Source organism: Nelumbo lutea, chromosome 1, assembly GCF_056320005.1.
Source record: "Nelumbo lutea isolate HS-2025 chromosome 1, American lotus-T2T, whole genome shotgun sequence".
Taxonomy (NCBI): domain Eukaryota; kingdom Viridiplantae; phylum Streptophyta; class Magnoliopsida; order Proteales; family Nelumbonaceae; genus Nelumbo; species Nelumbo lutea.
Genome location: NC_142684.1, coordinates 123,879,872 through 123,896,803, shown reverse-complemented (window position 1 = coordinate 123,896,803; position 16,932 = coordinate 123,879,872). Strand labels below are relative to the sequence as shown.

Genomic DNA, 16,932 nt, shown 5'->3' with positions numbered 1-16,932 from the left:
TGGGATATCCATCACATGGACGCCTAAAAGTTGCGGAATGGACTGGGCAAATTTCAAAAATTTTTCCCATTTTTCAGGGAATCGAGTTCCCTATTTTAGAAAAACATATTTTTCAAGGATCAATCTAGAACCATTAACCAAACCAGATCTGAACCAAAAGGAGTAAGAGGGAGGATGTACCTGATACAGAGAAACAGTATCTCCCAATGGAGGTGTTCACACCCAAGGAAGGATCCAAAATTTGCTCCCACTGAAGATGGCACAGTGTAGGATGGAGCAGAATCAACAATGTTCTTCCAAAAGAACTTGACCCTTCGCAAGAATCAACATGATGGCTTGTGGATACAGCTCCAATCAATATTTTCCCCAAAAGATTGGTATCAAGATCAAATCTTGATTACTCCTGTAGAGAGTAGGAGATCGAACTACTGGAGGCGGTGGCTGCGGGAACGAGGCGGCAAGAGAGTATTCGCAGGGTGCAGAATTCTCTCTTCTTGTGATTTCAGCTCTGAAGACAAGAGTATGTTGGTTGCATGTCAAAAGGCTGCCGCCCCCTCCTCCTTTTATAGACTTAAAGGGATCAACTCCTAATCCCATTAGGAGTTACTGATCCAAATCATATTTGGATTAAAAGTCCCTTTAAGTGATAAGGGATAACCCTCATCTTATCTACAGATCAGATTAGCCATCTCCTAATCTAATTAGGAGGCTTCCAGATCTAAATCTTATTTAGATCTTGAACTCTCTAAGTGGATAGGGTCTGGGCCCAATCCTATCAGCTGATCCATCTCAGAATTCATCCCTTTTAATTGATTGGTCAAACCAGCCCAGTTCGAAATGGGCTTAAGGCCCATTTAAGGTTATGTACTCACTTAGCCTTCCAAACTGCTGTCCAGTGAGTACATAACCCATTTAAGGTTATGTACTCACTTAGCCTTCCAAATGGGCGTGGAACCCAAACATTGATCTACACATCAGCCACATGGGTTCAGCCCGACCTTTGTTACGGGGCCTGGTCGAATACACTGTTATGGACAATGCACCCTCTGAAACCCATCTTATGGGCTCTATGGGCCCAACACTTACCCTAAGTGGTCCCTGGGCCAAGCCACCTTGTAACACTCAGGGACTGTGGGCAGATGCAAGATTAGCCCATCAGGTATTATTCTCAATGGTCTTACACTTAACCTCTCAGCCCATAATGATCATACACTGCCTGACAAGAGAAGACCTCTCCCTCGGCTGCAAGGAACAGTGTTGCACTCTCTGCTTATATGGATCCCGGGAATTAAAACCTTTTTGCAAATCATTTCGAAACCATAATATATATACTTTTATATCTCATATAAAATACATTTTGCAAAACAAATCTCAATGATTGAAATCGGTTGTCGGCAGTCTTGGTTTCCATCAGTGAGAGTGCATCCCCGATCATTACCTTTGTCCGACAAAGGGACTGATCCTGTCACTATGATCATCCACTCAGATGAATTCTCAAACTGTCCCAACATACACAAGTTTTGACCCCCGCTAAGGATCTCACTGATTGGTATATCAAAGACAGCCCAATCCGACACCTGGTGTAGTATCATAATCGAGTCTAGGGGTTAGGTGTAACTTTCCAGTTTTGCCCATTAATCTCCAAGGTCCAGGGCAATACTGGAAATTTTGTCCAGTTCATAGATTCAATTAATCCTACACTGTATGTGCCTAGGGTCTCACCCTGGCAGCTGAGACAGGCCACCCCAACCGACTTGGTGGCACCACAGTGTCAGCCTTGTCAGGATAGGTCTCCCCAGACCGACCCACTGGCTGTGAACATTCTAAACTAACACGAATCTCATTAGGTGTCCAGTTTAAGGGTATTACACAGAAATATACCAAGGGAACATGAATCAAATATGCACTTTTATTCATTTACAATAAACTCATAAAGTACATCATCTTGATTGAAGCTAAGGGCATACAAAACTGTCTAACATTCTCCCCCTTGCTTATAACCTTTGCTGAATTACTCTCTTTCAATGTAAAAATGATTTTTCCTAGTATCAAATAGATCTCTAATAAAAAGGAAAACAATCCCATGCCTAAGTGTAGAGTTTAGTGGCTTTTCTTGATTGGACCCCGCACTTCTAAAACTGGCAACAAATAACTTGTTTGGGTGAACTTTCTTCCATTGTTGCAACCTTCTCTGACATGTGTCTGGGAATACAACTCAATGTATCCAAGAAAGTGGGTTTCCTGGACATGCTTTACATATTTAATATTTTTTAATATGACTCAGGCTGACAAATGTGAAAACAAAGGTTTGTGACCGAGTGGCTATTTTGTGCAAAAATGATAAACGTCAGTGTTGTGTTGGTGCCTTGATTTCTAGTTGCAATCTGCTTGGACTAAAGTTGAGAAAAAACCCGAAGGGAAAAATTTCGCAGTGGTCTGTGGCAGAAGCTGAGGTATGGACCCATGTAAGTGCGGGAGTGTACTAGACAGTGAGTATGAGAAGGTGTTTCAGGTGTATTGGGAGGTAGGGTTTGGTGAGAGAGGCTCTAAACATGTTATTGGTAATCTCTACTGCTTTATAGTGGATTTCTTCTCCTCTAATGCTTGTGGACGTAGGCTATAAGCCGAACGCCCGAACCATGTAAATCTCTGTGCTTTTTTTTGTATGTGTGTGTGTGTGTTTTGCTTCCTGTTTTTTCTCTTTTTTTTTTGGGTCCTGGTTTTTTTGTTCCACAACAGTTAGGTCTATATCTGGTCCACCTTCCCGGGACCCTAGATGGCCGGGGCAAACATTGGATAATGGCCTTTTTTATGAGTATAACAGCTTAAATGGTTAAACTATAATTTACAATGGACAATTTAATCTTATAGCAATTGCCTGTTTTCCATTCAGCTACATTAGTTGTTTTTCGTTGTTTTCCTAATTCCAATATTAATTGGAAGAGATCCAATAAACAATGGGCCATGAGCTATGTGTAAGTGTAAATTGGTAAAATAGACATACTAGAGTGCTCTATTGGACAATTTAAATGGTTGGACCACTGTTACATCGAGATGTTTAAATTGAGGATTTGCAATTTTGGATGATTGATGTGGTGAGCATTTTGGAAAATCTTCTTGATCTTCACAATAGCGGAGGTGAGCTGTGTTTTGAAGAGTTGGACACAAGTCAACTTGTGAACATGCCTTGACTTGTGAGTCTCCTCCAAATGTGGGTTGTCCATGCTACATTGATTCCAACATGTGTAGTGGTCTGGTTGTTGATATACCTGGGTTGTTGCCACTACAACAATTCACATTCTTTCTTTGACACTTGAGGGTCTGATTTGTTCTGGTTCTATTGTTATGCATCTGCATTTGCCTAATTAGTTAATAAAATGCTTAAACATGTTGCCTTTTCCAATTATGATTTTCTTTTTGTTTTATATTAAATAGTTCTGTATTGCCTGAGGTTTTATTGCTGTCATATTTGTATAAAACAATGCAATAAAATTGTGCAGATTGTGGGAAACAGAGTTCAGATGGAAAGTCTCGTCAATTCAATAATTTGAATGGTCCTTCATGTCAAATGCACACTAATCAATCAAGTAAAGCTTGTTTAAATCAGGTCTCATCATTACCACCACTGAGCCATCTTGATATGGGTGTTATAGAGAGTCTTCCTTCAGAAATCATTTCAGAAGTAAATGAAATGTATGGTGGGAAGTTGATTTATTTAATTGAAAAAGGTAAAGGCAAGGTTGACAGAGTAAGCAGTTCCATTTGTAGTACATCACGTGTAAAAGTTGAAGGTAACATTTCTCCTGTCTACCCATTCAGCATTGATGCTATACTATTTTTCAAGTGTATTTTAACATTGTAAGTTTATGAAATTCAGGTGTAAAAGACAAGGGTAAAAAACCTCTTTTTCCACATATGGTCTGCCAAGATGGCATTCCAACTGAAGACAAGGTTACCCTTTCAACTTTTTTGTTTTTTTGGCTTTTGTTTTTTTTTTGGCTTTACATTATTGTATATGTGTTTATCCTTTTCTTTATTGTCACTGCTTTCTATGCCCTGTGATTAGGCATTTTGTCTATAATCCTCACGGCAGAAACTAAGTTGACCTCTCCCTTTTAGATTTCTGGTGCATTGGAGTGTGAAAGTAGCAAGTTACATTTACTTACTAATTGGGTTCATCTATAGATGGCTGATGACCTCAACAGTTGTTCTATATGGAGCATCATGTGGCCTGTCCAAACTGTTCATAAGGGACCTGGGCACATGTGTCTATCCTCACATTGTATTGGAGATTTGCTTGATTATTATTAGCCATCCATTGTATTTTCATAACATTTTAAAATGCCTGCTAAGAAGGATCTATGGGCAAGGGTTTTTTGTGCCACATGGCAAGGGTGGGGGTGAAACTTACCCCATGAATAAAGATGATGATAAGAATACTTTGGATGCTTGAACTACATTGCCATATTGAAGATTCTTTGGTCATCTATACCTTTCTTGTAAGTGTTGTAACTTGTATATACTACGAAAACACCTTCTGATTCAAGGAAGCTAAGTAAGGCATGGGATTGAAACAGAAAGGAGTGACAACAAACACTATGAAATTACTCTTCATATATAGTATGCTTTTAAAAATTTCTAATTCTATAGCCTGGGAGCAAACACTTAAACTGATAGTCTAACTCATATAAAGTAATTTTTTTTAAATAATTCCATAAATGTTAGCAGGAAGAAAAATCAAATTATATGGTAGTAGGAGAATTGAGTTGTAGTGGGAGCATCCTTCTCATGATAGTTAATGTCTTTCTACCACTTTTTTTGATCAGCAATAAAGATTGATTCATTAATTAAAAATATATGGGATTAAGTAGTCTGATGACCCAAATGTCATCCCCAAGAACTACAACTAAAGTTACAAAGATGCCCAATATAGATGCTACCTTGCAGCTCCTTGTTTGGCTAAAGTATCTGCTAACCCATTTTCACTCTTCCTGATCCACCTGAAATCAGCACTTATATCCTTTGCTAATCTTTTCACTTCCCTGAAAATATGTTTGAGGGTCCATGGGACATGTCTGTTACATCTTGCCCAAGATATAACAACTTTTGAATCCCCTTCCACATTCACCTGTTGAAAACCCAATTGCTTTGCCAATCGGAGCCTCGGTAGTGTTTTTGGCACGTTAACTTCCAAAGTGTGGACTACTTTCAGCAATCTCTTGAACATTCCGTATATTCAGACCCAGTCAGCTTGTGCTAGAGTTCTGTTCTGACTTGCTCAAGGACAAAATTACAATAAACAGGTGAGAGAAATTGTTGCTACATTACCCTCTTCATCATTTGGGGAATCTGGAGAGAAAGATGCCAATGCAAATATGAGGGTCGGTATCAAACAACTCAACATGCTCATTTTAAAGATCTTGAATTGGATTCAAGAAATCCGCAGGACTACTCCTAGACATGGTCCAAACTTCTTGGATCAAGTGACTCTTACAGCTTTAAATATTAAGGCCATTCCAGCCCGTTGTCCAAGATCCTGCCTAGTTCTTTGGAGTTGTCCTAAAAGTGGCTGGGTAAAAGTAAATGTAGATGGAGCCTCAAGAGGCAATCCAAGAGTTTTGGGTGGTGGAGGTATTTCCAGAGATGATCACGGGCAATTTATGTTTGCCTTTGCGTCTCATTACGGTTATACAACTAACATTGTTGCTCAATGTAGAGCCATATGTGATGCTGTTTTCCATGCTAAATCTTTGGGCCTCTCACCTATCATCATAGAGAGTGACTCAAAAATGATGGTTGAACTCCTTTTAGGTTTGTCCCCACCCCCTTGGACCATTCTCCCTTGGGTGGATGAAATCTCAGACATGACGACTGATATGCAGATTGATTTCTCTCATCCTCAGAGAAGGAAATGCAGTGTATGATGGTTTGGCAAATGTGGCATGTGATAACTCTCAGAGTTTTCTTTTTGATTTCAAGAGTTCTCTTCCACATTCTGTTCCATTTTTATTGTTTGATGATGCCTTATTTCTTCCGAAACTTCATTGCAAATAGGTTTTGGGTTTTATTTTGAGTGTGGTGTGCATTTTGTATTGGGCTTGGGGCAAGGTGGGCTATGTCCTCCCCTGTAATTTTCTTTGCACATAGTGGTTTCATTAATAAAATTTTAAGGTAGCTACCCACCTTTCCATCTGGAGTAAATTTTGTGGATAAACAAATGTAGGGTGTTCCATACTTATGTAGGGGTTTAACAGTCTTTGTATAACTCTCACAAATATATAAACAAATCTGGTCGACTGAGAGTTGACCAGTGTAACAGGACATAATGGTTTCATTAATAAAATTTTTCTCATTCGTTCTTCTCTATTTCTTTCTCTCTTTCTCCTCTTTTTCTTCAAACCTAGGGCTGAAACCAGTATAACAGGACTCTTAACAAACTCCATGGGCTTGGTGGTGAATATGATATGGGATGTAAAGGAGCTGATATACTGAGTTATTTGTGGATTATTTTGGGCCATTAACTTGAAGCAAAAGGATAATATACACACACAAACATACAACGCATTAGTGTTATTTGATATATACTTATTATATTTGTACCTTTGTATGATACTGTTAGTTCTGGTAATAACCTGGCAGGAAAGGCCATATTACCATACCGCCATTAAGAATCTGATAGCCATGTTTGTATGACACTGTTGGTTCTGGATCAGCAATTCTTGCATACTCAATTTTATTAAGGTTTCTCAGAATTTTTACATTGACAGGTGGCACTTCATTATATTTTATGAATTGATGGTAACAAATGCTACTACTCAGGAAGCATCAGTGCTTTAGGCTGGCTTCTGATGCAGTTCTCATCTTGTTCTAATGCAGAAATCCTTGAATGTTGAACAATTACTACTGCCATTTTCTGATGTGGAAAAGCCAAGACAGGTTTATTTTAGTGTCCTTTACTCCTATGGCCCTCATGCAGTAAGAAATTATTCTGTTTGTCTCCAGTAGTTCATCATCCCTATAGTCCTCATATAGTGAGAAATTGATGATATTTTCAGGAAATGCAGTCACTACCCGCTACTACACCAGGATCCTCAAATTTGCAGCTTACAAATTCTTGTGAAGATCGAATTGATTTTATGCCTGCATCTTTAAGTCAAGTGGACATATCAGTTCTGCAGCAGTTACCTGAAGAAATAAAGGTCGACATACTAGAGGTTCTTCCTGCACACAGAACAGAATACTCCAGTGAAGCTACTGTAGGTTCCACAAAGGAATATCAACATGATACAGGAAGAGTAAAGAAAGAAGATAACCATATGGGAGATTTAGGTTTTGTTTCAAGCAATAATATTTGCATTGGAAATCCTCCAGAATGGGTAGAGAAATTCAAAGTCAGTAATTGCTGGATACTGAATATTTTTGTGGAAATGTACTGCAAATCTGGGCAAACTGGCCTCTTATCTTCAGTTCTGCAAAGTGTAATTTCTATGCCTTATCTACCTCTGGATGCAAGCTATGAGAATAGGGACAGAGCTATTTGTTGCTTGTGCGAGCTTCTTAAGCAATATATTGAATTAAATATAGAATCTGATATTGAGGAGATACATATTTGCTTTCGTCTTCTGAAAAGGTATCTACACTTTTAGCATACAAACTCATTCTATGCTGCCTCTTCTCTATGCATTAATTTCTGTTTCCAACTTTGATCGATATTTGCTTCCAATTGTGAAATAGCATTGATACATCATCGTTGTCATCATCATCATCCAAGCCTTATCCCAACTATATGAGATGGGCTATATGAATCCTATTTTTCCATCCCATTCTGTTTAATGTCATATCTATTGTTAAATTTTTAGCACTTAATCATTTCTTACTGTAGGTTTTCAAAACTGCTATTCAGTCTTGATCACTAAGAGATTTCAGGTTCGACGAGAAGAGAATGTGAAGATGTAGAAGAAAGAGTGATGGAAGAGCAATAGAACACAGATTTTTAGGAGAAGAACAGAATGTCAATATTCTGCCGCCGCCACTTTAAGTTAATATATATAGGTTATGCTAGTTACATGAAAGGACATATCTGCCCTTGGTGTTTACATCATAACTGCTAACAAATAACAAATAATATAAAACTGAAACTAGAAATAACAGAACAGCAAAATAACCACTGCTGTGACTAGATACATTCTACCCTACGGACAGAGTGGGACCACAGCTGTGGGGCCCACATCACTGTTCTCTACACTCCCCCTCAAGTTGGGAGTATATGTTCATCATTCCCAACTTGTATAGATCCGCCTCTAGCTTCTTTCTTGATACGACTTTAGTAAGAATGTCTGCTAGTTGCATATTGGATGTGATGTAAGGGAGGCATACTTCTTGAGATGAGACCCTCTCTCGCACAAAATGGCAGTCAACTTCAATGTGTTTGGTTCTGTCATGCTGTACTGGATTATGTGCTATATTAATGGCGGCTTGATTATCACACTAGAGCATCAGGGGCTTCTCATACTCAATACCCAACTCCTCAAGTAGAGATCTTAGCCATAGGATTTCAGCTAGTCCATTGGCCATGGACCCATATTCTGCTTCAGCACTTGACCAGGAGACAACACTTTGTTTCTTACTTCTCTAGGAGACAAGGTTTCCTCCCACAAGGGCACAATATCCCGAGGTAGACTTTTTGTCATCAACACTCCCAGCCCAATCTTCATCAATATAAACCTCCACCTTCATGTGATTGTTGTTCTTGAAAAATATACCCCTACCTGGGCATCTCTTCAAGTAAGCTAAGATTCTTTCTGCCGCATGAAGATGTGTGGTCCTAGGAGAATGCATGTACTGGCTGACAACAGTAACAACATAAGTAATATCTGGCAGAGTGAGGCAGAGATATAGGAGCTTTCCTCCCCACTCTCGGCACTAATCCTGTGATTCTGTTCAATTGGTGTATCTGCAGGCTTGACACCTAACTTTCCAGTTTCTGCCAACAGGTCTAGGACATATTTTCTCTGAGATATAAAGATCCCCTGTTTGGATCTAGCAACCTCAATGCCCAAAAAATACCGAAGTACACCAAGGTCCTTCACCTCAAATTCTTGGTGAAGAAGCTGTTTAAGAGACTCAATCTCATGGCTATCATTCCCTGTGACCATAATATCATCAACATATACTGCCAATAGTGTCAAAGAGGACTCCACCCTCTTGATGAATAGGGTATGATCTGATTGGGCTTGTACTTATCCAAACTTCACAAGTGCTAGTCTGAATCTATCGAACCAAGCCCTAGGTGACTGTTTCAAACCATACAAAGCATTGTTGAGCCCACAGACCTTCTTACCTACTTCTGCATCATAGAATCCAGGAGGCAAACACATGTAAACTTCTTCCTGTAGATATCCATTTAGAAAGGCATTTTTCATGTCCATTTGGTATAAAGGCCAGGTGTGACTTGCTGCAAGGGACAAGAGAACTCGAATAGTAGTCATCTTGGCTACCGGTGCAAATGTCTCCAAGTAATCTATGCCATAAGTCTGTGTAAACCCTCTTGCAACTAACCGAGCTTTATACCTCTCAATAGATCCATCTGCATTATGCTTCACCATAAATACCCATCTGCATCCAACTGGTTTCTTTCCTTTTGGTAAATCAACTACCTCCTAGGTGTTGTTCTTCAACAGAGCATCCATCTCAACTTGCATTGCATCTTTCCATTCAGGGACGGATAGGGCTTCTTGCACTGTTCTTGGAATAGGGACATTGGAAATGGAGCTAAGGTAGGAGATAGACGATCATAGGATAAAAAGTGGGAAATACAGTGGGCTGTGGATGTGGTACAATGTCGTTTCCCTTTACGGACTGCAATTGGAAGGTCAAGATCATCTGTAGGGGAGGTCTCTGTGGACTTTGGGACTGGAGTATCTGGACCTGGAGCTGCAGATGAGATTGGAGCTGGTCTGGACTGTTGATGATCAGGATCATCCTACCAGCACCGCCTGTGATAAACCCTCAACTCCTGATCCCTCTGACCACCCTCACCATTGCAATTCTCATCACCCAATGGAATAGGTAAAGGAACTGCCCTACTCTCACTGCTCTCCCCCTGAAGACAAGAACTCAAACCCCCACTCTCACTACTCTCCCCCTGAGGGGCAACCCGAGGATAATAGGGTGTCCCCTCAAAGAAAGTGACATCCATGGAGACAAACTTCCTCCCGAAGACAGGATCATAACAGCAATAACCTTTTTGAGTTTGTGCATAACCAAGGAAGATGCATTTGGAGTCTTTGGGTTCGAACTTGGAGGGATGGGGTCCGAGAAGCTGAATAAAGCATGTGCAACCGAATGTCTTAAGGGGAATAGAAAACAAGTCCTCACGTGGGTGTAGAAGCGAAAAAGAAGATCGCATATCAAGGACCCTGGAAGGGACCCGATTAATAAGGTATACCGCCGTGTGGATAGCATCCCCCCAGAAGCGTATAGGGACATTGGAAGTAAATATGAGGCTTCTAGCCACTTCCAAAATGTGCCTATTCTTCCTCTCGGCATCTCCATTCTGTTGAGGTGTATGAGGGCAAGAGCTCTGGTGGATAACCCCATGATGAAGAAGATAAGATGTCAATGATTTGGCAAAGTATTCCTTTGCGTTATCAGATCGAAGAACTTTGATCTTGGCATCAAACTGGGTTAGGATCATTTGGTGAAAATTTTGGGTCAGGGAAGGTACCTCATCTCATGAACGCATGAGATAAACCCAAGAAAAGCGGGTATGGTCATCAACAAATAACAAAAATTATCTGTATCCACCCATGGAAGGGAAACAGATTCTGTAAAGATCGAAAAGACAAATGACCTAATCGGTTATGCCAAAGCATAACCGGACTCACACTCTAAGAAACAAAAGACAACTTCTCTATTGACTCTCCCTGACGGAACCACTCCCTGAGCAGATAGATCCCATTCGTCTCACGGCCAGTCCCAATCACCTTCTGCGTCTCCAAGTCCTGAAAAACACCTTGGTCAGGGAAGAAGGTTACTGAGCAGTTCATATGCTTGGTAATACTACTGACTGAAAGAAGGTTAGTATGAAGCTTAGGCACATGCAAAACAGATGATAGGGACATAGTATCTGAAAGCTTGATGTCACCCTTCCCAGAAATAGGAACCAGGGAGCCATCAACAATAGATACCTTATCTCTACCAGAAGACAAATGGTAAGTAGTAAACTGTGAAGGCAAGCTAGTCATGTGATCAGATGTACTTGAGTCTATTACCCAACAAGGCTCAGTAGTACCTGGAGCTGAGGCATGATGGGCTGAAGCTCGAGTACCTGAATGGGCGAAGGCAGATGTGACAGGGGCTGATAGAGGCTGTGGTGGCTGAGCTGAATTTCCAACCTCCTTTTCTAGCTGTATTATGGCAGCCCGAACTGCAGCTAAGGTCTCTAAAGATGTTCTTTTTGTGCCAGATGAGGATGCTGAACCAGTGTTCGTGGCTACATGAGCTGATATGCTAGGGAAAGTTAGGGTTTTAATCAGTCCTGAAAGGAAGCAATTCAGTCGCACAGTCCAAACTGTATAGATTAGCTTGCAGTAGGGTTAATAAGAAACCCTAGAATCTGATCGGACCTACCAATCAACTTAAGAGTTGCTCTAGGTAGATCACAGGGTTCGGTCAACCACTAGGGCTTGCTGCAGATCACTTTCAAACCCTAGAGAGAGAAACACAGTTCGGTCCAGGGTTTGCTGTAAAACCCTAGGAAATCGAAGAGAGAAAGAGCTAGAATGGTTCGGCCTTCCCCTCCAGATAGGTCCAACCTATCTTCTCTGAAAGAACTTTTGCTAAAAAAGTAACAACTTACAAGGAAAAAATAGTTCGCTGCCTTCTAGGGTTACCTGAACCCTAGTCTTCTCTGATCCTTCCTGAGCACCAACACTCTACAACCCTAGCAAGTTTCCAACAGCTGCTAGTACCTCTGGCGATCTCCAAGAATCAGTCTGCGAACTCCTCATTTTCAGCTTTCAGTCCTAGGAGATTCTCATGTGGTCGGCTGGTATTAGACTCACATGAAAAACCCTAACTTGGCTCTGATACCATGTAGGTTTTCAAGACTGCTATTCAGTCTTGATCACTAAGAGATTTCAGGTTCGATGAGAAGAGAATGTGAAGATCTAGAAGAAAGTGTGATGGAAGAGCAATAGATCACAGATTTTTAGGAGAACAGAATGTCAATATTCTGCCGCCGCCACTTTTAGTTAATATATATAGGTTATGCTAGTTACATGAAAGGACATATCTGCCCTTGGTGTTTACATCATAACTGCTAAAAAATAACAAACAATATAAAACTGAAACTAGAAATAACAGAACAGCAAAATAACCACAGCTGTGACTAGATACATTCTACCCTATGGACAGAGTGGGACCACAGCTGTGGGGCCCACATCACTGTTCTCTACACTTACTACTTTGACACATGTCTTGAAGAAAATCTTAGTTGTGTGAACCAAAGAGAACTGTTGTTAAATTATAAGGGATAATTTTAATAAAACTGTACAAGACGATCTTCATCCACAGGTCAATCCTTCTGAGAACTTGCTTGAGAAGTATGCAACACCTGAAACTAAAGAGATAAAGATAAATGTGTTTTTCATTTGCAGAACCCCTACCATGAGATTGGGTGTTTGGTAAATTAAAAATGTATTAAAAGGAAAAAAAGAACAGTACACAAGATGTATACGGCAATTAAATCTTTTTTACCCAAGAAGTCCAGAAATTGAGATAATTCTGTTTGGTCATGTGGAAGTACTCAAGAGACCAGAGGTTATTGGAGGTTTGAATCTTTAAAGTCATGCCCAGAAGCTTTGACAAAAATGAGAAGCATTCGAAACAATCTGATTGTGGAGTTTGAATGGAAAATTGGAACCCATTTATTTAATACAACTCAATTGGAAGGATTAATGGGAGGTATGACAAATTGCTATTCTGGCTGCCAATGTGACAGAATTCTGTCTTAGCTCTGGGGTCAGCGAGGCCAATTGCAAACTTCCTTTTAAGTAAAACACCCCAAAAATAGTGTTAGCAGGACACATTAAGATCAATGGGTCTAGCTGTGTGGAACTTGGATATTCTTCTACGTGGTACTTGATGTGGAACTTCATTGAATCTATTGATGATGTTCCAAGCTGAAGTTAACTGAAAATGATGGTACCTGGCACTCTTAGACAAGGTGTCATGAGAATGAACACATCGAATAATAAAGTATTGGTTTTATCTGTTGAAAGTTCATTATGGATTCAGATCATTAATATTAGTGGGAATGGATAAATGATTGGAATTTATAAATTCTCGTCTGGCTCTTTCCTAATATCTCCTCAGAAAGTGCAAAGGGTAGGGCTTACTACAACATTTGATCATGATTCTCAATGAGGATAGACAGCCAAGTCAGTTATCAACTCATGAGACCCTGATGGGGTCCTCTAATCCACCCTAAAGATAGAGAAGATCCCCAAATATCTCTTGCCATATTGCAATGGAGGACTGACAATTAGTTTTGATCTTTCTCCTCCAAAAACATAAAATGTTAGTTCTATGAAAGTTCCACTTCTTGAACAGAAAATGTTAGTTTATCTCAAAGAACCATTCAACCTAAAAGCTTAAGCTGTTAGGTGAGGTCCTTGAATAGGTTGATATTCTCTAACACGCCCCTTCATACGAAAGCCCATTGGGCTTGAAGCGTGAACAAGCACAGGCCCACCAATACCTTGTGCTGAAACTTATTTAATTATAATGGGGGTAACGAGGATTGAACACTAGACCACTTAGTCAAAATGGCTCTGATACCATCTCAAAGAACCATTCAACCTAAAGGCTTAAGCTGTTAGGTGAGGCCCTTGAATAGGTTGATATTCTCTAACAGTTTAGACTCCCTCACTGGCTATAGGTATGGACTATTTTACTAGTGTATACTTTTTATGGGCATGTCCATGTTTTTTCATCTTGCCATGTCATACTCCCAAGCACTTGTCAGGTTCTGATTCTGGTATTTCTGTCCATGCAATACTTTTGTAAAAGTCATGGTTCATGTTTGTGATAATTGTTGCTGTTTAATTCAACATGCATATTAACCATGGAATTGGTTAATTATTTAGGCAGTAGTAAATTTGCAATATTATATTGGACAGTTATTTCACCCTAGTGCACAACCTTTTTGGTAAAAAAAATTGGTCTTAAGTTCTGGCTCTTGAAGTTAGGAATTGTTCCTATCCTGGGGAGCCCAAAAATTAGGGAAGATTTTTTTTTTTTTTTTCAATTCATTCTTTCATTCATGAAATATATGATTTTCCTTTTTGTATTGTTACATAGTGACTTTAAAGGACTTCTTTTAATATCATTATTATTGAAGATGAATATAGTGGAAAATCTTTTGATTGATAACCCTTCCTATTGAATATATATTCCAGAAGCTTAGTTGCTCATCATCTTTATGATGGGATGATGTAGCATAAGGTTTGTAAGTTACTTGGATTTGAGGAATGTGTCCATGTTAGAAATAGCGCAATAACTGTAAAGTGTGCTGCAGAAAAGTTAGTGAGCTGCATAATGCATCTCAGTGCTTCATCATGACTATATTTGGTGCCCAATGTACTAATGAGGTTTTGACATTTGAGTGGTGCTGTAGAAAATAATATGCCAACTCTGTCATTCCATTTTTATAGATTAGCTGGAATTGAATATACACTCCCATGGTTGTGGCTCAGTCATTGAGCTGATAGAGTCTTGAGCCCTATTCCTTGGAACACAACTTCTATTTCTAGCATTCAACTGTTCTAATTAAAGGTTGGTAAAATTGTTAGGTTGGGGACAAAGTCAAGGTTTTTTCTTCAGGTGTATGACCTTGTGTCTCCTTATCTTCAGGTAAGCATATTTCTCTTAAGTTTTTTCTTGTTCAAAACTGCATTGATAGCTTACATGTACTTTGTTGATAACAGTCATGTTTTAGCTTGAAGCTTTCTTCAAGTACCATGTTTAGATATTACTTTGAATTTTGTTAAAAAAACTAATAACTAAGACTTTGGTTGATGACTTGATACAGGAGTTGATGGCTTTTCTCATCTGGCTTGTATAATGAATTGGTCATTCATTTATCTTGTTATAATGAATTTGTTAAACTAGATAATTATAATTTGTTGATGAATATGTACTTATATACATATATACATGTCTTCATCCATGCGGATACATTCATTTTCTTTAAACCCCTAAGTTTTCTTTAATTAGGTAATTATCATTTGTTGCATATCATTAAAATTTTATTAATGATAAAAAAAGATTGCATTGGTTAGGAGTTGGGAGGGGTGCTTTGGACAGATATTGGTCTTACCCAGAAAACCTGCCCAAAGTAGATCTTCTTTGAATAGGATGTTCAGTCTATGATGCAAAATCCATCAAACAAGTAGGTAAATTAACTTTTGGTATCTCAAATCTGTCTACTTATACATGAATTCAAGCTTCACCATGAAGGTCCATTATGCAGTGTTACTCTGATTCCAAGGTTCAAAGTATCAATACAATATGCCCCATATTGGGCGTATTGTATTGGTTTTCAGGGCCACCAATATGCCTAAATAAAGGCTTTATGAGATTTCAAGCTTTTAAAATGCTAATATGTGACGTGACAGGTCACCTGTCAACTTTGAACCTTGTCCGAGTCTCCTATATGATCAAGGGACCCATACTTGACATTTGTTGGATTCCTACACAGCACAGGTTCTTTAGTGGATACTTTTACTTGAATCCATGTTTTCTCATCTTTCAAAGTCAAATTCCAGTATGTCTTAGAATTTGACCTTGTTTCCATGTCTCCCGTCCTTGCAATAGGTGCTTCAGTGTAAAAGATAACTTTCAAGAAGTTGACGGTCTGGTCCCTTTGTTGCTAAATAAGACCTTGTTGCATTCTTGAATTTAATGAGACGTAGAGAAATTTTTGCAACCTAGTTTTTGATGGCTCTTCACTAGTATGAGGCATACCATGAAGGTTATCATTACCAGCAATTTGTGTTGCTGCATTGGATGAGTCACTACTAGTGATGGGAAACCATCCAATGTTGAGTTCCTTACTAGTATTTGAAACCATCTTATTTGCATTTCCATATATATGAGAATGTGCAAAGAGAAGCACATCATCAGAGTTATTGGAACATCCTCAGCACAACTTTATAATGGGTTGATTATGTGTGTATATATATATATATACCAATTGGTATCTGTTTCTTCATTGATGTGGTATAACTGTTTTGTTTACAAGAATAGGTAGTCCCAGGACCATCACAATGGCCCCTAGGCTGCTGCAGTTGCCTAAGATCCTGTCTTATGCATGGATAAAATCTTTCATTGCATATTGCCAGTCCAACAAAGTATACATGACTCTAGGAGATTTGGATATAGGATATCACACCCTAGAGAAAAGTATAGGGCAAATATACCCCATCCAAATAAAGTTTGGAGTTTAGATACTCACTGGTGCAAATTGTCCCTTGTAATCTAAACAGGCACTAACTTTGTTCTTCTATAGATTGTTATCTGAAATTTCTGGATCTGTCTCAATACCTGTGTTTTAAAAGCGCAAGGTGCAAAAAAGGAGCAAGGGTCAATTTGCGCCTAAGGCGAGGCGCACACCTTTTTGAAGCAAGGCGCAAAAATAAAAAATGCTAAAAAGATTTTAGAAAAATAAAAAATGCCAAAAATAAAAAATATTAAACATAATATTAATAAAAATATAAACTTTAAAATTTAAAATAAATTTTTTAAAAAACCTATTATTTGAAATTAAAATACATAAACATAACATGTAATAAAAAATGCTGAAAAGATTTTAGAAAAATAAAAAATGCCAAAAAATAAAAAATATTAAACATAATATTAATAAAAATA

At 38.9% G+C, this 16,932-nt stretch overlaps 1 protein-coding gene across 13 annotated transcripts in view; it reads left to right on the top strand.

Moving 5' to 3' along the window:
* Window positions 1-16,932, top strand: part of REV1 (DNA-directed DNA polymerase) — a 77,956-nt gene that overhangs the window by 54,661 nt on the left and 6,363 nt on the right. For 8 of the 13 annotated variants that reach the window (XM_088984512.1, XM_088984476.1, XM_088984467.1 and 5 more), the window contains exons 19-24: window positions 3,501-3,791; window positions 3,878-3,951; window positions 6,877-6,936; window positions 7,056-7,630; window positions 7,735-7,791; window positions 14,856-14,916. In XM_088984512.1, coding sequence (XP_088840638.1) covers window positions 3,501-3,791; window positions 3,878-3,951; window positions 6,877-6,936; window positions 7,056-7,630; window positions 7,735-7,791; window positions 14,856-14,916 — 1,118 coding nt within the window. Of the gene's footprint in view, window positions 1-3,500; window positions 3,792-3,877; window positions 3,952-6,767; window positions 6,937-7,055; window positions 7,631-7,734; window positions 7,792-14,855; window positions 14,917-16,932 lie in introns of those variants that run through there. The other 5 variants (XM_088984540.1, XM_088984534.1, XM_088984517.1 and 2 more) reach the window with 2 other exon arrangements.